This window comes from Syngnathus acus, chromosome 2 (assembly GCF_901709675.1).
Source record: "Syngnathus acus chromosome 2, fSynAcu1.2, whole genome shotgun sequence".
Taxonomy (NCBI): domain Eukaryota; kingdom Metazoa; phylum Chordata; class Actinopteri; order Syngnathiformes; family Syngnathidae; genus Syngnathus; species Syngnathus acus.
The window spans coordinates 15,664,544-15,686,666 of record NC_051088.1 but is presented as its reverse complement, the minus strand read 5'-3'; the positions used below and the strand labels follow the sequence as shown (position 1 = coordinate 15,686,666).

General features: G+C 43.8%; 3 protein-coding genes and 1 long non-coding RNA gene across 8 annotated transcripts; 2 read left to right on the top strand and 2 right to left on the bottom strand.

The window, feature by feature from the left end:
• The first annotated feature begins 52 nt into the window (after window positions 1–52).
• LOC119138617 lies at window positions 53–7,191 on the top strand. Its single transcript, XR_005101170.1, has 2 exons — window positions 53–187; window positions 6,882–7,191. It is a non-coding gene; the product is annotated as an uncharacterized LOC119138617 (long non-coding RNA).
• slc35a2 (solute carrier family 35 member 2) lies at window positions 1,672–8,204 on the bottom strand. Of its 5 annotated transcripts, none has more exons than XM_037278831.1 (7): window positions 7,765–8,204; window positions 7,445–7,581; window positions 6,866–7,054; window positions 6,460–6,611; window positions 5,601–5,723; window positions 4,742–5,295; window positions 2,721–3,153 (listed from the first exon to the last, which is right to left on the bottom strand). In XM_037278831.1, exons 2-7 carry the CDS (start codon window positions 7,449–7,451, stop codon window positions 3,114–3,116), a joined length of 1,065 nt encoding a protein of 354 aa, XP_037134726.1. In that variant the 5' UTR covers window positions 7,452–7,581; window positions 7,765–8,204; the 3' UTR covers window positions 2,721–3,113. The 5 variants fall into 5 exon arrangements, with proteins under 5 accessions (XP_037134700.1, XP_037134726.1, XP_037134718.1 ...); XM_037278823.1 differs by having other exon boundaries at window positions 7,445–7,578; XM_037278813.1 differs by lacking the exon at window positions 7,445–7,581 and having other exon boundaries at window positions 7,765–8,203.
• A 584-nt stretch (window positions 8,205–8,788) lies between these two features.
• On the bottom strand, window positions 8,789–18,666 carry otud5a (OTU deubiquitinase 5a). The gene is made up of 9 exons (XM_037278781.1): window positions 17,763–18,666; window positions 16,384–16,477; window positions 15,093–15,157; window positions 13,764–13,920; window positions 13,152–13,300; window positions 12,096–12,281; window positions 11,642–11,846; window positions 11,103–11,174; window positions 8,789–10,779 (listed from the first exon to the last, which is right to left on the bottom strand). Exons 1-9 carry the CDS (start codon window positions 18,345–18,347, stop codon window positions 10,643–10,645), a joined length of 1,650 nt encoding a protein of 549 aa, XP_037134676.1. The 5' UTR covers window positions 18,348–18,666; the 3' UTR covers window positions 8,789–10,642.
• An 863-nt stretch (window positions 18,667–19,529) lies between these two features.
• creg1 (cellular repressor of E1A-stimulated genes 1) lies at window positions 19,530–22,026 on the top strand. The gene is made up of 4 exons (XM_037278857.1): window positions 19,530–19,937; window positions 20,880–20,999; window positions 21,085–21,198; window positions 21,488–22,026. The coding sequence occupies exons 1-4, from the start codon at window positions 19,659–19,661 to the stop codon at window positions 21,623–21,625; spliced, it is 651 nt and encodes a 216-aa protein (XP_037134752.1). The 5' UTR covers window positions 19,530–19,658; the 3' UTR covers window positions 21,626–22,026.
• The last annotated feature ends 97 nt before the right edge of the window (window positions 22,027–22,123 follow it).

Genomic DNA, 22,123 nt, shown 5'->3' with positions numbered 1-22,123 from the left:
TGGTGGAGGATCTTCACCGAAACGCGCACGTCTTTATGGAACCAAACGCACGCTCGGTGGGGGTTGGCTGATCCTGCTGCTGATCCTGTGAGCGCCCGGGCGTCCAGCGCGAGCCTTTTAAAGGGGATGCTGCTCAGGGTGACGTCACTGTGCAAAGCCTGCCCCCGCTTTATGTCTGACGTCACAGGTAGGGGTCTCCCTTGGAATGAATGAATGAGCTTCATTAATGGGAATGCAGGCGGGACAATATCATGCGTGGTGTGGAGCATGTTTAAATAACGCACACATAGACGCAAGCACAAACAAACATACAACATTCGCACACAGAAACACGTGGGCAAACACCAATGCGCGCTCAAACGCACACCAAACACTCGCAGACATCCACGAGAACACAATTACACACTCTCATGCACAAAGAAAGTACACACACGCACACACAAACACACGCACACGCAAACTTTTTAGCACACACAGTGTTGCTTTTCTTTCATTTTCAATTTTTCAATAAAGTATCAATCAATCAATCAATCAATCAATTTAACATCATTAATGGTCCCGTGAAGAGCGTTATATGAATCAAGTTTATGATTTCAATAAATAAAATTTGGTAAACGTTAAATGTTTTATCCACCACATCATCAACCAGCAGACGTCATAACTAATTGCGCTTGTTTTCCCCGTCCTTAATCAAGTCTTTGTCTCCCTCGAGTGGACACAGACGCAAACTCCAACCGTGCGCACTGTTCACATGGCAAGAGGTTCTTCGAAACTTGAAACTCAAAGTCTGGATTTAAACCCTAGCCCTTGTTGAAATCCTTGACCCAGGCCTAAAAAAACTAACTTTAAACCCTAACTTTAACTTGAGGCTCTTCGTTAAAACCCCAATCCTTGTTCAAAACCCTAATTGAGGACAAGAAACCCTAACTAACTTGAAACTAAACCTAGCCCTGACCTTAAACACTAATCTGGGCTTGAAATCACAAACTGTATCTTTTAGCCTTTTAAACCTTATGCCCTGTTTAAAATCTTAACTTGGCTTGAAACCCTCCTTGGAAGCAAAAAAAAAAAGAAAACAACAGGGTTGGAACCCAAATGTGAAACCCGAGCGCCCACTAAATTGAAACTACTCTTAAACCAGGGGTAGAGGGATGATTCTGCGCGAAATGGAATCACTATCCGATGATCCTGCTCAAGGTTGCGGGTGGTGCTGGAGTCTCGCCCAGCTGACATCGGGCCAAAGGCAGCCCCTGAACTGGTCGCCAGTTAGTACCAGGGCACATGTAGAGACGAATAACAAATCACACCCACATGCACAATCTCCGGCACCCCGGTGACCCTGAACAGGATAAGCAGTGTTGAAAATGAATGGATGTACCGGGGTCTCCATGGAGTCGCCATTGTCCAGTTACGTCACAATGTAGTTGGGGTTGTTTTTTCAAACGACTTCGCAACTCAGACCTCCCAGATAAGGGGCGTTCTTGTGCACTTCTGTTAGTTGGAAGTCGGAAAAGTCCGACTTCCTACTTTCCTTGAATGCAGCATTAAGATGCATTCCGCAGGACATTGGGTTTCTAATCGCTACTGCCACCTACGGCCGAAAAATGAAATTGCACATACGTTGCGCAGATCCATTGACACGCGCGCATGTAGGCACACTCTGTACAAACATACAAACACAAAATACTTTTAATTTTACTTTGACACGGGGTTGCTAATTTTCCAGTCATTTTAAATTAAAATTGAAAAAAAAAAAGCTTAAATTTAGATGAGGGTGGTTCTCATGTAAGTGACAGCTCCCGTCTCAAAATCTTTTCCGCTTCCTGTCGCACCTGCACGATGGAGACAGATGAAGAGGAAGAGAAGGAGGAAGAAGAGGCTTATGGTTAGAACCCTGGAGGTAAGCAAGTCCGGGAAGTTGATATTGTTTGTTTTCGAGCAAGAACATCAAAACTCAATGGGTGCTCATGTTCTTCCTTCACTCTCCCCCTTATTAAGATGGCTATCAATATACAGGACTTCATGATGTTAATACATATTAGTAGGTAACAACACTTTTATTGCAACTTGGTGGTATGTCAAACCTGGTCTGGAAGGGCCAGAATACAGTCTTTACTTCCACCAGCATTAACAACAAAGGTGTAAACCACATACAAATCCGCATTCTCGCATTATACTTGAAATACATATATTTACATATATTTTTTAAAAAATCATTTAAGTACAAACTCATTGATACAAATTCCCAAAGCAGCATTCAACGTTGCCGAAACGTTAATCTTCACAACTTCCCACATATACGGCTCCAGACAAACTTTCTCTTGTTGTTGCTAGAAACACTGTTGCCCCCAACCTGAAATTGCAGGGGTGCGCACTGTAAATTGATTTGCAAAGTAATATTTATCCGATGAATTTTCACCACGTTACTGATAAATGGGCTGATAAGTAGGGAACCGCATTTGGCATTCACTTGCGTCATAGGATAATTTATCAATCTATCAATGGATTCATTTCAGTTGCACTGTCTCAAATTTTGGTGGCAAAATGTTTACACACATAATTTTTTTTTTACACATTTTGTGGATAACAATAGGAGCCCAGTGGAAGGCAATTAAAAAAAGTCATCACCAAAGTGTGTGAACACGTTCTTCCTGTTGACCACACAATTGAGTCACAAGACCGCATTTGGCATTCACTTGCGTCATAGGATAATTTATCAATCTATCAATGGATTCATTTTTTGAGGTATTCATTTGAGTCATGTGTGAGCTGGAGACTCTCGCAGCTGACCTTGGACTGGTTGCCAATCTTGGTAGATACAAACGGTGGACTGGTTGCTGGTACATAGACAAAAGTTGCCAGGGAATGTCAGGGCACATTCTAAACAAATGACTGGCCGCCAATCAATATTAGGGCACAAATCTGAGTATTTCATGAGGTCGGCCGGCGATGACTTGACGTTCGCGGATGCTGCGGCCACAAATCACGTGACTCAAAGGTTGTATGGCTGCGTTCAGACGAGAAGAAGCACCAGTCTCAAGTTCGCAGGCGGGCCACTCTCGGTCCGCCGACACAGGACGGCACATTTTTCTTTATTCAGTCCAACGAGCCGATCAAACATCAAGCGATCGATCCTTGGCGAGCGCTTGGTGCATAAAGGATCATCAACAATCAGTGATCAATAAGGGCTCAATCTCCATGAAAGGCTCCTTCTCTGGCTCTTGTGCGTTTAGTATGTTAGGCAAGAGGTCAAAAGCAGATAGGAAGTAAGTGGGGAGAGGCTGTGATTTTAAAAAAAAGAGAGAAAAAAAAAAGAAAAAATATCACTTTTCACATTTCCCCAAACACAATATTTTCCCTATGAAGACCCAACTTACAATGAAGTAAATAAATTCTTGCTTAAGTCTCACAAATTCCCATGTAATGTTCCCAAATTTTGGTAGGCAGGCGCTCCCCCATAAAAACATTTCTGTGCCAGCCCAAGTCTTGTCTAGCGTGTCTGGGGGTGTGCTGCGCTCATGTGGGCGTGGGGGCATACAATGCAGCCTCACCCCTGATACACCTGCGAATATGGTGAGAAACATTCACAGGCCATCAAATGTGATTTGCTCAAGCCGCACACAGACAAATCAACACTCGGCAGATGTGATTGTTTCCCCCGGTTGGCATAAATGTATCAGTATCAGGTTTATCGGCTGATAGTGTGCACATTGAAGGCCATTTTGCTGGAAATCGAGAAAGGTCCAGAATCTGAAAATGTTGAACAGATGCCAATCATGCCAGCCTTGGTTGTACTTTCCATCAAGGTAATTGAAGCATAAAAATGTGCTCATTTTTCTGACCCGGTCTTCCCCTTGCTGAATATCATTTGGCATTGAAGACGACATAAGGATATTTGAGCAACTATGTTATTTAAGTGTATGAAATGAGAAGCCCTCCGCAATCATCCGTTTCCAAGAAGCAGCTCTCAGTTTCATAAAAGTTGGGAATGCCTGCTCTTCAGCGTGCCCTCGACGTAGCTCACTTAGTAATTCCATAAATTTGCTTTAAAACTGGCCATTGTAAGTTTTTTTTCTTTCTTAATACTTGCATAATCAAGAATTGCTCTCTGCCGACTTACAATTGTTCTCTGCGCAATCAACAATTTCTCTGCATATTCCTGGGAGGACTATTTAGTAGTCGAGCAACACATAACGCGGATGGACATAAAGTGCTCAACTTCAAATATGATGCATTACATTTGATTTGTTGAATATCTATTATTAAAGTTACGCTAGCTGAGAAAGATGTGGTATGTTGTAAATCTCCAACATTGACGACAACCAACAGCTGAAATTTCACAGGCGAGCTCACGGTAGTCGTGACGAAAAAAAAAAAAAAAAAAACAGTGTTGCCCTGAACATGTACAATTTGATTCACACTCATGGTATCACCAATACTTGATACATTTTTGTTTTGGGAAACGATCATCTGTTATTAGCTTAAAAACTCCTGTATTTGCAACCGAACGGAATATAAAAGTATTGCTTTGGCGCTATCATGCGGCATCTACAAGCAACTATAAACGTCTGTGCGTAGGTGTTAATCACGCGCACATTTTTGCGATGGGCAGCATGGCTCTGTCCCTAACCAAGACAGTAATTGCGATTTGGAAGTAGGGAATGAGTGAATGATTCTGAACACAGCCCGTGAGAGAGAGAGTAGAGGAGGGGATTTCAAGGCTCACTTGACCACCACTGACTTTGTCTGAAAGGTCTCCACCTTGGCGACTTCCTCAGTTCTCAACGTCGGGAAAGTTGAAGTGAGGTTGGATGACGATTTAGGGAGGCTGTACATGTAGACGGCGCTGATGACTAGCCCAGCACCGGCGGCAAAGAGTGGGTCCACGTGGAAAGCAAACAGGTAGATGGACATGATGGTGGAGATGATGATGGAGAAGGAGGTGGCGAAGCCTTTCAGGATGTTGTCGGCGTACTTCACCACCACGGCCACCAGGAGGCCGCCAAACGCCTGGTTGAGGATGACGCACCACACCATGGAGGTGTAGCCCGAGAAGAGGCCGCGGTGAGCTACGGCGGCACCGTCGTTCCAGCACATCGCCAACGTGCCCAGCGTAGTGCCGAAGATGCCCAGCTGCACGTTGCGCACCCACACAGACGCCGAGCTCCCCTTCAGGATCTTCTCAAAGTAGACGCCGGCGAATCCCGACGACAGGCAGCTGATGACCACGGCCATCAGGCCTACCACATAGTTCTGATTAGCTTTGTCCGTCTCCTTGCTGGCCCCCTGCTGGACCTGAAATGAACAAGTGGACACACCCACGTGGTGAAGAAAGTTGGGCCGGATAGTACCGCCCATCATGACACCTCTAGTCATTTGTCATGTTTAAAGCTTGCCAAAGCAGTTTTTCCACTTCAGTGGCTTAGACAATATTTGAGTTAGCCCAGCTTTAGCCTCGCCCACAAACTTTCAAGGGCAGGTTTGACGAATAAAATTACAATGGAAATTACAGTGGAAAACAATGCAAAGCAGGTCTATAAAGTAATTACTGAGAGAACTAAATATTTTTGGCACTCAGTCCTCCATTGTGAGGCGCCTACCTGCACAATTGCGACACCAACGAAGAGCAGCAGTAGTGAAAACCACTGCACTTTGGACAGAGTCTTCTTCAGCATCAACACACTGAAGAGCGCTGTGGTAAGGATCTTCAGTTGGTACGTCACCTGAGAACCAGCCACCATAGTCAGCATCATCACCGAGAGTTAGCCCACTTTTCTCCCCACCCCAAAAATACCACTTTCATTCTTGCAATACTAGGAATATTACACAATACGTATAGCTATTATTTGAATATGTTCGTCTTTGGAGAAATCATGACCCCAAATGGTTTCATTACAACAATGACCCCATATAATGTTTTAATACTTGCAGCAGGGCTCAGAACCTACCCTTCGCAAATAGTACACTATAAAAGAAACAATGTTTTACAGAGATGGGGATGGAAGATAAGTCACAATTGATATGTATCACAAGTGACACATGATTGATGTCAATAGAAAATGCCTTTGATAAAAATGTAGGACAAACTAAACAAAGTCAGAACGTAAACCCGCAATATGTGCTGCAGGCAGCGCGCAAGTGCCTCCAAACACGAAGAAGAAGCAGCCACATAAATTATATTGCACCTACTAACCTAATTAAAACACCTCCGGATGGATAAATAGTTCAGGAGTTCAGTCCAGTTAGGTTAGTTAGTTAGCTAGCTGGTTGGTTAGGTAGTGGGGAATACTCTCGTTCATTCTGACCATTTTGGAAACTGTTAAACGTTACTATGAATTGTGTCTGTATGTTGAAAGGGTGGTTAAGTCTAACATAAATAAGGCCTGAAGATGAATTATTATCAGTTATGACAACATTTGCGATAGTCTTTGTCTTGTGGTAGGACATGAATATAGTGACCTGGTAGGTGGCAGCAGGCAGGTTGGAGATGGCAATGTATTGCAGGTTGTTTTGTAGCGTGTAGATGAGAGATGGAACAGACAGCTTCAGCGTGTCCCTGTATTGAAAGAAGATGGTGTCCACCAGGAACAACAACGTCTCCTTTACGTTGACTGATGGACCACGTGTGCACACATACACACACGCACGCACGCAAACAAACAAGACAATTAGTTTCATTACTTGTCAGAAATCAGCAAATTATTTCAGTAAAATATTAGAGGGTTTGCTGTTTTTATATTTTGTCAGATTAAAAATTAAACAATCTGCAATGATTTTGCAGCATGTATCGGTGAATTTAGTTTTTCTTTTACACTTATTTTTGTAATATCTTAACAATGCCGGTATTGTGAAAGATGAGACTTACATCTCTTCTGCAACAGGACAATGAGGAGACACGCCAACACCTTGAGGACCTCCGCCATGACCACGGCTGACGTGGCCAGGAAGCCCTCGCCTGGCAATGTGCGCACGTATTGGATGCTGAGGATAAGCGACGCATTCTGGACCACCAGCACTGCCAGACTTATGTACTTCAGCTTGTGGTTCACTGACACTGATACACACATACACAAACAAATACACAACCATCTTGTCACCGTCAGGTATGTACCAAAAACCATAATCATCCAGCAAATTGAGAAAAGAACATTCATGAGCACAACATGAATAAAAACACATCACGTTAAATCACTCATTTATTATGCCCCCAAAACTTTATCATGCTGTCATCGATTAATTTACATCCTGTGCCTGGAAGTAGGCTTGCTTTTTAGTGCATTACTGCAGTGCCGTACTTCCATGTCTTTCGCGTCTGCCAGACATTACGGGTCTGCTCGCGACCCGTCATTTTGTTTGCTGGAAAATGTGGATAGCGCTCATTACACGAGACTGGACTGCACTACAGAAATACAGACTTGGCCCCGGTCCCATTCCGCTCACTTACAAGGCATAGTGGCGTAGTGTAACCAGGGGCGTAATGTCAGCAATGAGACCCCTCTCCAACGAGCAGTACCTGGCCACGTCACCACCTGGTCACTTGCACTTTAGCATTAGCACCTCCGCGATGTCACGGCTGCGCTACTTGTAGAAGTATTACACCAACAAACAGAAAACTGTACAAGTAAGTGCTCACCAGCAAGAGACAGTTAATAAAAGTCACAAATGTAACTAACTCACTTCTACGAGGTACAAAAACCCCACCAAAAACTAACACGGCCTCTATAGGAACATCGAAACCTTTCTCCCCCCCCAACCTTCACTTACTTTCATCGTGCCCAAGCCTCGCTGTCCGGTCCTCCGCCACTAGGTTGAGTTTTCTATCAGCCATGCTAGCGCCAGCCCGGCTAACGCCCCGCTAGCAGCGGCTGACGGCGTTGAGAGAAAACAGAGGCCCAGGCGCACGTTCTAACGGGGCTGACAGACAAACGTTGGGTCCAAGAGACAGCGGAGGACTGTAGCAGCCCCGGAAAGATCGCCGGCTCTGCTGGAAGGAGGCAACCCGCCGAGTAGCCGTGACGTTCGGGTAGCAGACAACTCCTTGAGCTGTTGGAGTGCGAGACACCTTGACGCGAGGAATCACTCTCTCAGAATATAGTCTTTGGAGAAAGCATTTAACATCAACAAGGTGGTCGGGTAATATGCAAGAGTGAGACCTCATCATTGATACTATGTACTAACAAGCGAGTGCTTGTTTGTTTCAGAGAGGATTCTATTGGCTGCTTGAGCTAGAAACGAATCCCATTGGCTGAGGACAAGTTCACCTGACGCTGCTGGCCACCAGTGAGGCAGAAGTGAGGAATACGTTTTTTATTCCCAAATCTAACTCGACAGACTTCAAAGCAACAAAGGAAAAATACATAAACTCACCCATAACTGCAGACCTGCTGCGTGAAAGTCCTGAGGTCCACCAGCAAAAAACCTCGGGCAGTTGCGGATGTGCAGACATTTTGAACAGGGAGTTCCCTATGGGCGCGTTCAGAAATTCACGTTGACGCCCATGGACTACTCTGCGAGTGGGCGCGTTCGGAGAGGCAAAGTGCGCTCCGCTCCCTGTCCGCATCCGTGTGTGATGTGACGTCTGGAGAGCAATGCATTGCCACGAGGAAAACAACATAGCGCAAGCGCGAAAATCAAAGCATTCATTTTATTTAATTGAAGATATGTACAACAAAGCCAATAAACGATCTAATATAAATGTTTTATTCACAATAAATACAGTTCTTAATGAATAGGTTCGGTGGTATATGTAGTGTGCGGCTGTCCGGGTTTTGCTTTTTTTTTTTTTTTTCTGATTGCCGATATCGGGTTGGCTACACTTGGTGGTCTGATCTGTTAACACTATCAATGATCTTGGCCACTGCTCATCCAATTCTCAAGTTCTTGAGCGTTAAACAACTCTTATTTACAAATTGAAATACTCAGATTTTCAAATTATGTTAAAGGACACAACCCCAAATCAGATTACAAAAAAAAACGTTTAAAACTTCCAGGTCCCTCGCCAGGGATCATCGACCGACCACCAAAACACCACCTCATAGCACACAGAGCCAACTCAAAGCAGTAAAAGGTAAAGAATGTGAAGGATATATCAAACCAGTTTCCAAGCAAGGTTGTTAAAAGATTGCATTCTAACATAGTATTGTATGCTTTATTTTCTAGCTTGTTAAAAAGAATAGTTAAAAAAGGCATCCATGATTGAGAATACTCAATACTGGGAACAACCCAAATGACACTTTCTACACGATAAATGGACAACTGCCTATCGAGATATGGCACCTTATAGGTGAGGGAGAGATTCCAAATACAACTTGACTTGACCAAGAGAAGCAGAAAGCCAATAATCAGCAGCTCAATCTGTCTGAAATATTTTCCTCTTTTTATTCCAAGAAAAAGTTATTTTCAACCCAAGCGATAAAATAAAAACAAACTTATATTGTTAATTATAACAATAATCAATCATTGAGAGGTGGCAATTCTATTTTTGTCTCTCATATGTCACTTTGTCTCCATGGCGATATTGGTCTCGATCAAACATGCAGCTAATGATGATGATGATAGAGGTAAGAGGAAGACAGACATTTTTAAAAAATAGACTTCCAACCTATCAACAGAACTCAAACACACTGGTCGCCAACAGGAAGTCCTTTCAAGTTGTACAAAGCCAAGGGGGTAGACTTCAGGCGTTGAAAGCGTAGCATGATGTCAGAGATTAGCCTTACTCACTTTATTGTGCTACATGTTCAATAACGATCTTTCTATACAAACCGGAAGGGAAACTTAATTTGCCAGTCAGCAGAAAACATGCGAATACTACCTCGTCAAAAAGAACCGCCTAAATTCAGCCACACTAAGCGATGACATGATTGTGATGCAGTTAGGAGAGTTATGCTAACTCACTGAAGTAGAACAAAATATCCAAAGAGTCAAAAACATTTCAACCTGGGATAAATTTCTCTATGTCCCAGCTAACTGTTAGCTGATAACACGACACAAGGAAATCTCATGTCACCAAAGTAGATTAGGATAGCAGCTAATTAGCAACTATTTAACGATGAAATGATGACACCATGACCTTGCTTTTTTGTGTGTTTTGGCTACTGTGGACAAAATCAACTTGCAGTTGGGTCGACAGCCAATCAGAATGATGCAGTAGTGGCTGAGTGGCAGTCGCCATGTGCTCCTATAGTGCATCTTAGGTTCTTCGTGAAATTTCACCCGAAAGCCCAGTATTCCTAACTTTTTGTGAGCAGTGTAACTTGTGCAAACCAGAATAAATTACGACAAAATCAAAAAAATCAACGTGAGGTCATGTGACAACATTGTTTTTTGTGGACAAAAGCCGTCCGGCTTGCCGTCGTAGCGGGTCAGTGATCGTATGTGATAACGCGGAAAATGCAAGCAGAAGAAATGCGTGTTTTGTTCCCATGGATTAGATCTCTCCCGTGACTTGATCTGTGGTTAGCGCGTTCCTGACTGCCTCGTTGAGCCAGAATCCACTCAAGTACCCGCTCGGAGGAATAGACAAAGAGAGGGAAGGATGGATGAAGGTTTGAGAGAAAAAATAACTGCATTTCTTTCTTCAGACTTTGTCTTCAGTGGTTCACGGGGATAGGGGAGGTTATAGGTCATGTGTGTGCGTCCATCAGCTGCTGTCAGGCGACGCTTCTCGCTCTCGATGCTGTACGGCGCCGCTCTGATGTTTCATGCTGTCCAAATATTCCTGCTGGGACACGGCCAGGACTGACGCCAGGATCTCGTCGTCCTCCCAGTCGCTCAGACCTGAGAAAACATTTACACGACATCAGCGGCAATTCTAGGATCAGACGTTTAAGGGTGCGACAGACAAGTCTAATGAAGACGTCAGACTGCACAAATGTAGCCATGGATTTGGAGTCGATAGACGTGTCACAGACAAACGTGGTGTCTCTCTCCTTCCCCCTGCTCCATAGATGACCATGACTGACTTGACTAGACTAGACTTGACTAGTGGGCCATGAACCTATAAGCTATGAACGTTTAACATTTTGAATGGCATTATGGAAATGTTTTTTTTCCCCATGAAATTAAAATGTTTAGGAAGGTCTCTCTCTGATCTTCCTCACCAAATGCTGTAGGTGACATCTCCTGCATAATGGCTCTGTACTCTAAATGATGACGACTCTGATTACTGGGACCTGCAAACACACGCACGCATGCACGTTAGCACAAGCATTAAAGATATGCACACACAAAGTAGCCCAGGCAAGTGCGTCAGTAGGGTTGCAAAATTCTCGTGGGGATTAATTGAAAATATATGACGCTAAACAAGAATGAAGCAGAAATTCAACAAATTGAAAGTTGGGGTTTTTTTCAGGGCAAGTGATGCTATATGAAACACTAACAGTAATTTTGACTTGGAGAACTCTTCTCATTTTGGCTCGTGTGATCTTATTGGTAGATATTTTCAAATGAAAAGCAATTTTTGATCATGTTTTCTATTGGCAGTACTCACAAAAAAGAGCCCCCCCCCATAAAAATATAGAACCGGCCATCTGAGTTTAATTTACCAGATGACCTAGAAATTTACTGAGAATTTTTCACCCCTTTGCTACCCGAGTCACTCGCTGATGCTCACCGGTGGGCGTTAATCAGTGGGCGTTACCTGGCGCACAAGGTGAGGGCGGCTTATTAAGGATGAGGGCGGCGCCGGCAGGGGAAGGTGGTTTGATGACTGTTGACGGGGCGCTGGTGAGGTCCGAGTGGGAGGGGTCAGAGTCTCGTTGCCGCGGAGACCGTGCCGTCCAGTCCTCCAGGCCACTGGAGGCTGCTGCCGTGGCTGAGCTGCAGGTGGCGCTTGCTTTCCTGGGCTGGAGGAGTGGAGATAATCGAGTGATGGTGTAGCTGAAGTTCACCCATACTTCACATTTTAGCTCGTGACAAAAAGCAATAAATGATCAAACAAAAACGACCAAGCGATGACTTGAAAAAGTCATAGGTTGGGACACTCGTGATGAACCAAGGACCCACAAACAAATTGTCTTTTGTTTGACCTTGGTTCTCACTCTGCTTTCCATAAATCAAAAGTCGGGAAGGAAAACAGCAGAGAAGGTGCTGACCTGCCGGGCCTGCTTCTCCTGGTCCCGAAGCCACTGCAGGTAAGATTCCCTGGCCACCTGCTCCTCGATGGCCTCGCACGTCGCCTCCCAGTCGCTTGCTCGTTTCTTGTCCTCCAACATCTGCTGCTCGATCCACGACTCCTCGGACGTCTTGATGGCCGACTTCATCAGGGATTGGTCCGCATACTAGGAACGCGGTTTAAAGGGGTCATAATATGTCAAGCGATTTTTCCAATGTATTTTATCAAAATATGTGTGTCAGGAGTGCATTAAGTGTCAAATAAGACAAGTCAATCTTGAGTTAACTGACTACTAAATGTGTTGATATGCACTTCAGCTGCAAAATGACCGAAGAGTGGGCTTAATTGCCATAAGCAGCACGACACAGATTTTCTCAGTCAATTCTGAGTTGGGGCTCACCTAAGGCAGACCACTGTGTATTATGTGAGTCATGTGACAATTAAAACAATTCCTGTAAATAAAGGTGACAAGATGGGTGAATTGAGTTATTAGGGCCCAACCGATATGGATTTTTTTTAGGCCAATGTCGATGCCGAATTTTGGCAGAAAAAAATAACAAGTGTTATTGTATAAAATAACCCCCAATGAATCTCAATGGGCGTCAATTATACGCAGATTTTTGCTATTCGCAGGACGACCTCTTTCCCCACCAATAGCAGAAAAACTGACTTTAGATTGTGTGTAAAATAGTGATATCCAGGTCAACTCCTCAAACAACCTGCATTGCTTATGTAAACCTTGCATGTAAAATTTAGCATGTTTTGAATGGCAGGTCCATAGAATGACTTTATCAACATATTTCATCAAGGTTATGGTTTAGTTTTAGATCCTGGAGATTTGAATAATGTCCACCCTCATATCAGTGGGCCCAGCGGGCACTTAAATCAGAAACAAGAAGGGTAAGGGATTAACTAATTATTTCTCGAGTTGCTTCTCGATATAACGTGTGGCGTATTTTTTCAAGTGCACCTATTGGAGCACTACACACTATGCGTGGGCAAATAAAAAATGGCGTGCCAGCGTGCAGGTTCGTACCCCCGGCTTGAAGGCGGGCAGGCCGAGGCCCACGCCAATAGTGGCCTTGTTGGGGTTGACCACAGAGTTGTAATGGATGTTACGATGGTAGCTCACTCGGATGGGCTCGTCGTTATTCTGGTGGATGCCGTGGAAGGTGTTGATTGGCTCTGTGTAAGAAAGAGAGGGAGGGGGGGGCTTACCGTGGATGCAGCTGATTGGCAGTTACAATGAGCATCATGAAATTAAGTACGGCTGCAGATATCGAACATTGTCAAAGAAGTGAAAAGTGAAATGCAGGTATTTTTTTGTCCACCCATCCTCACATTCTACCACAGTATCTTGTGTTTTTGAGCAGGTATGGCTTTTAAAGGCGGGACTAACATGGCTAGTGACATGGCCGTCAGCTGTTACCTTGTGCTTGCGATGGTAGACATGCTGCTATGGTCTACTTTGCATTTTATTTCCACGCTGACTTATTCCTACACAGAGTGGTGTGTGACTGCAGCACATCAGTCCGTGTGGAAAATGATTCTATTCTATTAATTTTGTGACCGAGTTACAGTATTCGATTAGTCATTGCAGCCCTAAAACTAACAATGACGTAACGAGACAAAAACGAGCAGCAGATACCTGTGCCGTACTGGTACACCTCCACAGGCCTGTTGTACATTTCTGCCATGGCCTGCATTTCAATGTGGTTGCCATGGCAATTGTTTTTCCGCTTCCGGTTGATGTACGTGGTGAAGTCTTCTGTCACGTAGTTGGAAAAATAGTCTGCATTCTTCATCTGCAAAGAAGGAAAAAAAAAAATAATTTTTTAAAAATCATACAGCTCACACATTACTACGACTCAGGGTGTCCCCCAATGCTTTCTCTTAGGTCTGGTGGGGCGCCAGGCTTTTCTTACAGCCTCGCCAGGCGAAGCGTCACTTGTTTACAACAACTTTTACGTGACGTGATGGAAAAAGGTTTAAAAAAATAATAATTAAAACATTTACGACTCACCGCATCAAAGCAGCCTTCTGCAAGCCACAGTGATAAACATTGAACTAGCTTTTGCTCACTGCTGTGCGAGTGTGGGCACTCACAAGCAAGCATACACACTAGGGGTGGAACAGCTTTTGAAACCAGTTTATACGGTTCGGTCGGATTTATTGAGGCGTAGCAGTCAGTCACGCAAATAGCCAAGTAGCGTTAATCCTAGCTGATGCGCTTGGCTAACAGCTAGCCTGGTTAAAATTTGATGTTATGGAAGGATGAAAGAATGAATGGATAGAAAAAAAAACTTGAAATTCTATCACATCTCTGCCAGTCAGACAGACTGCTGTGGTTGAACACGATTAGGCCAAAGGATTGGACTTAGAGTATCATCGACAACGCTCGTATTTGCAGCACACACTTCATCATATCAGGTAAGATTTAACATGAAATGTACTCTCATGACATATTTACATTAATGATCGCCCATGCCTTGTCTTTTGTCACTGTTGTTGACTTGGCAGCACTTGTGACTGCACGACACAAAATGATCGCTCAAATTGCAGTGATGCCCCAGAAATGGAACGGTCCATCTGTCCGTCTAAGACATTTGGCCATTTTGCGGACGGAGGAGGAGACATTTTCAAAAATGGACAGACTAAGCAAGGGCGGAAGTGGGTTTTCATCCATCTGTGTAATCGCCCCCAAACAGGTCAAGCAATGACTGACAGAAACACACCCGGCCCATGCCAGCTTGTGTTGCGTGTGTAATCCGACAATACAGACTCCAAAAAAATCTTACAGATTTAAAAAGTCTGTATTTGTTTCATTAAATAATTGGTTAAATCATCATTTACAAAAAATACAAATTAAAATCTCTAAATGAATTACTTTATTTGTGAAACAAAGTATTTGACAAATTTGATACGCATTTCAAAACATTTTTAACCTCATGTAGGAATGACAAGAAGTGTCACTCACCAGGTAGTCCATGCAGTGTTTCCTCACCACTTCGTGCATGTCCTGATCGCCATAAACCTGGTCAGCTGACACACACGCACAAAAACACATTTAGTGTTGCCAACTAATTTTCCAGAGATGTTGCTTGCTGGCGGCTCTATTTGTTGCTAAAAGCTGCAAAATGACGTTACCGGTGCATAACGAAATATTTCATATACACCTAAATCTCGATTTTACGCGGACTTTGGGGTCCACGATTTGGGAATCCCGTTAACCCCGAAAGCGCGTATATAGAAAGTCTAGCTTTTTTGGAAAGGCATATTTTGAGGCAGCCGAAGAGTTCCGTTTGCCGTCCGTCACAGTGAATGCTCGGCACATATCCAAGTCTGTTGACATTTTAGTAAAAGAGAAGCAATACAAAGATGACAATATCAGGTGGATTGAGTAAGTCATTTTGATGCTATGTGAATTGGATGGACGAGAGAATCAAGCAGCCACTTATTCGACTATTGTGTCCGGTCACGCTCTGACTTGAGAGTGACTGTGCGCATGAGGCGTTTCCGCGAACTTCCCCCTTTCCAAATCCAAACAACCCTAGCTATCTCTAACACTGTAATAAAACAGTCATAAAGACCAAACAGCCCGACTTTTTGTCTAACGCCTTTAACTTGGTCACCGAAATTCATCGAATCACTAGCGCTAAGGTTTACGCACTAGTCATTTAGCTTCGTACGGTCCTTATAACATCCATTTAAAATTCTAATTGAAAATGTATTTACAAAATTGGGGTCCATGACCAAACCCTGTTAGACAAAAAGTCGCGTAGGACTGAAGCGAGTAAAATTAAGATTTAGGCGTATTTGTATCTATATCTCATTTAAATGCATCAAGTTAGCAAACAAGCCGCCAGAGAAATGCATGTCTAGAAAACTAACGTTTAAACCTTTCGCAAGACAAGCATGATTTTATCTTCAGTGTGTGAGTACATGACTGAATGCTTGTTAATGCTACTACAGTGGGTGGGTGACTTTTGACTTTCTAACCAAAAACGTAAAAGTCTGAACAGAACAAATAAAGCACTACTTTTGTCAAAAAGAACCTTTTCCATTCACTTGAAACTAGTTTCTCGGCGCAAAGGTAACGCAAAATGGCGCTAAAGCAACAATTTGCAGCGGAACACACTAGCTTGCACAACCAACTAAACAAATACACAAAAATGAAAGGACAATAAAACAAGTGAATGTAACTCCAAAAAACGTTTCGCTGTTTTGGCTATCTAAACACAACAGTGACACCTAAGCATTTGACTCACCAACAGCTCTGAAGAGACACGCTCCATCCTCCTTCATCTTCTTGATGACAAAACCTTTCTTGTCTTGAAGGGTCTTTTCAAACCAGTGCTCTTGCTGCACACACAACACACACACAACACACACACACACACAGTCAGAATGTACTTATCAGTTTATTTCAGCATGTACATAGTCACATTTCATCAGATTTTATTGTATGCACTGAACAATCACAGAATCTGCCCAAATGGGAAATGGGATGACGTCATGGTGCAAATAGACACCATTTCCGCTTTTTCATTTCTACCTTAAATAAAACATATTCTAATCATGTCCCTCACCACGGAAACACCACATTGTTTCACCTTTGCTCCAAAAGTGTGCTTTTGTGCCACATCTCCGAGCTCTGCCATGCTTATGTGAGTTGTAAGCCAGACGTACAGACTTATACACACTGTCTATCTACACACTCACTGCGTGATTTTTGCCGTAAAGATAGAAAATAATGTGAAAATGCCAAGGACAAATCAATGTCTTCAAGTTCGGCTCAATTGCGTTTACAAGCCAAGATATTCGGGTTAGAAAATAGGGAAGACAGTGGTCTTGTTCAGACTTTGTAAATCTCGATTCAGGACATAGTCGTCGTTCTGCATGCATTTACATGGACCTTAAAATAGGAATACTGCCAGTTTTTATAGAGCGATTGACTGAATGTAAACAGAGTCATTGATAGACGGTCTAATTTCTGGTGCTCCGATCAATTAATAATAATAATAATAAATTATATTCATAACGCACTTTACATTCGGAGGAATCTTAAAGTGCTACATGGCAAGTAATTGCACGGATGCGCTCTTTTGACGATGAATAGTGCACTGTTGTCTTCAAGCTGGCTTACAATAACGTGATGCTATATTGCTCAATGGCAACCCATCCAAGTATTCTATACAGACCTGTGAGAACCTTCCCTCGATAACAAACACGATGTAACTTTGTCCCACTCTGTCTCTATTGAAGATTTTTTAAAAACTATGTACACATCGGTGCAACCCCAGACAACTTTTTGTCAAAGTTTTCACTTCAAGTCAGTAGTATGCAGTCACTTTCAGCCACTTGAGGTACACTGGCACCTTTGGTTTACAAACATAATGAAAACGGTCGACTTTAGTATATGTGAGAATTGGGGTGGAAAGTGCAAATATCTGTTTTCAAAAGTAGTGGGTGACAGTGATTAAAAAGATAAATAATCAAGTACAGATACCTGATACATGCTGCCATGGCAACGACATGATTGACGTGACCCTAAAACAAGCGTCCTTCACCCACTCCCAATTCCCGGTGCAACCATTTTAGACGCGACCCGGGACCCCCACAGAAAGATTAGATTTCCGGCGCTTACCTGCTCGGCAGTGGCCGGATCAACGGCCTGCAGGCGAGCGGCGTTCTCGTACTCATCCTCGCTGTTGTTTCCGCCGGCTCCCTCGTCCGGTTCTTGGCTCGAGCCGCCGGGACCGCTCACACCCGCCTGACCCCCTCCGGCCAGCGCCGCCGAGCCGGAGCAGGTGCCCGCTTGTCGCCGCCTCTTACTGAGTCCGGGCCCGGAGCAGCAGCCGCCGATGCTCCCGCCGCAGCCCACCACGCCAGCCTGCACCACCAGGTCCCCACGGGACGTCGGCACCAGGCCGCCGCCACCGACTCCGCCGCCGCCGTCGCACGGCCCGGCGGAGGCCACGGAGCCGCCGGGAGGAGGAGAGGCCTGCTGCGGCCGGGAGCTCGCCTCGATGCTCCGCCGCTCGTCTCTGGCAGAGGGCGGCGCGGGCTGGTACGTCCACGGCGGGGGAGAAGCCCGCGGCCGGGCTCCGGTCCTCCCTGTGTGAGGGTGCGGGTGCTGGTGAGGGTCCGCGACGCTCCGTCGGTCGCTGTCATCAGCGTGATCCGCGCCCCCAACCCCGGAGCTGGGCTTCTTTTTGGGCAGGATCGTCATGGTGGGGAGGAGGAGGAGGAGGAGGAGGAGCGGGAGGAGAAGGGGTGGGGGTGGGGTGGAGGGGTAGAGGGCGACGAGTCAGTTGTCCGCCTTTTTGGATCAAAAGATTGGCTGTGTTCGGCGTCGAACTGTCTGGCTAGCCGCGAATCATCGAGCGAATGTTGCCCGTCGACAACACGACGATTCCCATCGACGTTTGGACGGAACAAAACACACAAACAAACGAGAAAAAAACAAAAATAGGTCTCTGTCTTCCCGGGCGAGAGCTCGTGCACAAAACATCAACATAGTCTGACGGGCCCGTCTGCGTCACTTCCGGGTCAGACCGCGTGCTTACGTCACTTTGTCGACGTTACTGCCGCGAATCCAAAAACGATTTTGAAAATAAATGACTGATATTATACTCTTGACGATGCTGCTAACTTATATTTAGTGCTGATGGCATCATCACCCCCTAGAGGAGAAAATATCTGAAGGTTTTGCTGTATTTATATTTTTGGTGAGTTCTTTTAAAACCATATTTTTACAATAAAGATAACAAAAGTTACAAAACGTTCTACTCTGCGAGAGAATAATACATCATCCATCCATCCATCCATCCTGCATCGAGATAAAAACTGTCTAAATATTCACAGCAGTATTGACAGAGATTCACTGACAAATTGAATGGTTTAAAAATACTTAGCTTTGAGGTGGCAACTCAGTAACTGTTGTCCTTATCTAGCAATCCATTTGTTTGTGATTAGATTTTGAGTTAATTCATTACACCTAACCTGAATGAAGATATTTTCTACATCTGAAGGTGTGATGGCATTAATTTTTTTTTTTGTCCCCTAGCAATCACGGTGTAAAATGTGTGTTGAAATCTGATAGAGTTAAAAGAAAACGTCTGACCAGCAAGCAAAGCTTTCATCATTTCAACAGTCACTACATTAAGATTTTTTAGTTTAAGTTGTAGTTTACGTCAGTTTCAATTTAAATGTATTATTAAAAATGTTTTGTTTTAGTGTGTTGAATAAATATTTATCGTGTCCGACCCACGACCAAAGGTGTGCTTTGAATATCATTTTATCTTATTTTGAAATGATTCGAGTAATATTAGCGACGTTTACTTCGAAAATATAAACAGGATCTTCGCGTTCCTATTTGGTACGTTACATCCCAGTTTATTTACGGATGTAATTGCTTCTCTCTGTTACTTCGAAAATCTGAACCGGATCTTCTAGTTCTCCAGTTGTTTACAATTTCATCCTGCGCGTTCTTTGCTTACTTCCCCGATAGGCGTTCAAAGTTTGAATTCTAGAGCCGACAATGAGAGCTTTCTTGCGGGGTGTCTGCCTGCTATTCCTCGGCCTCGCCGTGGCCTCTTCGAGATTCCACCTGCCTCCACACGACCAGGTTGCCCGGGTCGCCCGCTTCGTCGCCCACCAGTGTGACTGGGCCTCCATGGCCACCATAAGCAGCCACAAGCCGGTAGCGGGGCAGCCCTTCTCCAACGTGTTCTCGGTAAGCGACGGGCCACCGGGCTGCAGCTCCGGAGTACCTTACCTGTACTTGACCCGTATGGAGATCTCCGTCCAGGACCTGCAGGTATTGTTTGTTTAACTGTGATTCACAAAATGCCAACAATTCCTAAAGCATGTGCCCGTCACTGTGACAATTTAAGCAATTAAGTATAATCTTTCGTGTTGTAAAATTGCAACACTTTGTAGTTTACATTTCTACACTCAACCACAGTTGAAAAATTAACAACTTGGTATAATCCTTAACTGTATGCTAACTTTTGCACATCTTCCCCAAATTGATGTAATCATTTATAGTTCACATGACTTATCAAACCTTTTATGCCACTTAAAATAATTGTTTTCTTGTAGCAATCCACCCCTCATATAACATGTATATTTTTTGGCACGGTCTACACCTCTAAAAATGATTAAATTTTGCTCAAGTGTCCATTCATCAAGTCAACATATTACATGCAAACGTTATGCAACTAAAGAAGAGTCACCATGACTCAGCAGCTTTTCAACTGTGCATCAGCAGTTTTGACATCCAGTCACGTGTTGGAAATGCAGTAACGTGGTTTAAAATATGGCCTAACATTGATCAGATGACATTTTATTTTTTACTGCCGCCAAATATAGGAGGGGTCAGTCGGTATGTCATATGGTCAAAGCTTTTGAACATGTGAGCATTAAATGTGCATCTCAACAATTTTTTAAAATTATTTTTTCCTCTCTGTTGTAAAGTTAATTAAATACTGAAATACAAAGTAATGTAAAATAGTTGACAATTCTGCCTGTAATTCATATCTTCATTGTTGTATGTGGTAATGAACTGAAAAAAGTTGTTTTATTTACTGTACATATTTTTAAATATTCGGTCAATTAATCGGTAATTGGAATTTTTTTTCAAAATATCGTGATCAGCATAACAAAAACCCTTCCATATTGGACGGGCTTCAATTCAAATTTAGTTTTGGGCCCAGTGTCAAGCTTGACTGAAACGTAATGAAACTTTGTATCAATGCAGGTGAACCCTCAGGCGTCTTTGTCCATGTCTCTGGCTCAGACTGACTACTGCCGCCAGCAGGGCTTCGACCCCCAGAGTCCTCTGTGCGCTCACATCATCCTGTCCGGATCTGTGCTGGAGGTGTGTCCCCACAGGCACGACACTCACTCACGCTATTCGTGTTCTATTGTCAGACCATTCACGTGCACCTACTTATCTTCGTCAGGTGAACGGCACAGAGGCAGAGTTTGCCAAGAAAGCCCTCTTCAGTCGACACCCAGAGATGATGGACTGGCCCTCAGACCACAACTGGTTCTTTGCCAAATTCAACATCACACAGGTACCAGAGTACGGGTGTGTGCTTGAGAGACAAATACGGAAATGTGTGTGCATAGCGGTACGTGGCTGTGCGGGAGCCATCTCCCGTCTCTCTGTTGTATGTTTGTTTTTTTCTACAGTTTTTTGTTTTTTTGTTTTTTTAAATTGGTGCCCCAGTCGTCATAGGTATGAAAAGGTTTTTCTTAATTTGATCTAACGGTTCACAAATATTATACAAGGTACAACCCAAGTTTGGGACTCGTTGTACAACGAAAAAAAAAAAAAATCTTGTCATCCCCTCTGTGTTACAGGTGTGGGTGCTGGATTATTTCGGCGGGGTGAAGACAGTCAGTCCCGCTGAGTACTACCAAGCCTCTCCAACTAAGAAACGTTCATGGGGATTTAGTGTGTTCTTTGCAGTGAATGATATTGCGAATTATTTCAAGTGAATCGCTGATTTGCTGTTATTTATGAGTGCCATGCTTGTAGTTGCCGTGTGAATGTTTGGATTGCCTTCTTATAAATATTGAAAGACAGTGTTTAGTTGAAGTGAGGTGTTGTTAGAGTGTGAAATGGTACAGGTACACAGGGGCGGAGCTACATGGTGGCTAGGGGTGGCCATGGTCACTCCCTAGGCCTCCTCTACTTCTAGGACAGTGGTTTTGATATATGTGACTTATCTGCCAATTTCTCATGAATGTAGTGTTCTTAAATCTTTTGATACAGTGCCACAATATATACATTTACAATTGTACATTGATTTTTGTTTTTTGTCCTGAACATTTTGATGAATTATATTTTTAGAGAGAACATGAATATATTGTTTGTGAATAAAGGTTGTTGAATAGAATGTCTCCATGTCCTCTGCAAATAAATATAAATCCAAAGTTGAGATGCTGTGATTTAGGGATCTTAAACATACGGGCTCAGTCTACAATGGCAGCACA

Excerpts from the sequence above, each read along its gene's own strand:
- slc35a2 (XM_037278795.1), bottom strand. The coding sequence starts at position 7,154 with ATGAATGTTCTTTTCTCAATTTGCTGGATGATTATGGTTTTTGGTACA. Across the intron at positions 6,612-6,865 it reads TGTCCTGTTGCAGAAGAGAT|TCAACGTAAAGGAGACGTTG; the intron begins GTAAGTCTCATC and ends GTGGTCCATCAG. Across the intron at positions 3,154-4,741 it reads GTGGAGACCTTTCAGACAAA|GCACCAAGCGCTCGCCAAGG; the intron begins GTCAGTGGTGGT and ends ATGATCCTTTAT.
- otud5a (XM_037278781.1), bottom strand. The coding sequence starts at position 18,347 with ATGACGATCCTGCCCAAAAAGAAGCCCAGCTCCGGGGTTGGGGGCGCG. Across the intron at positions 13,301-13,763 it reads GGTGTACCAGTACGGCACAG|AGCCAATCAACACCTTCCAC; the intron begins GTATCTGCTGCT and ends TTTCTTACACAG. Across the intron at positions 11,175-11,641 it reads GCCCTCACCTTGTGCGCCAG|GTCCCAGTAATCAGAGTCGT; the intron begins GTAACGCCCACT and ends GTGTGTTTGCAG.
- creg1 (XM_037278857.1), top strand. The coding sequence starts at position 19,659 with ATGAGAGCTTTCTTGCGGGGTGTCTGCCTGCTATTCCTCGGCCTCGCC. Across the intron at positions 19,938-20,879 it reads TCTCCGTCCAGGACCTGCAG|GTGAACCCTCAGGCGTCTTT; the intron begins GTATTGTTTGTT and ends GTATCAATGCAG. Across the intron at positions 21,199-21,487 it reads CCAAATTCAACATCACACAG|GTGTGGGTGCTGGATTATTT; the intron begins GTACCAGAGTAC and ends TCTGTGTTACAG.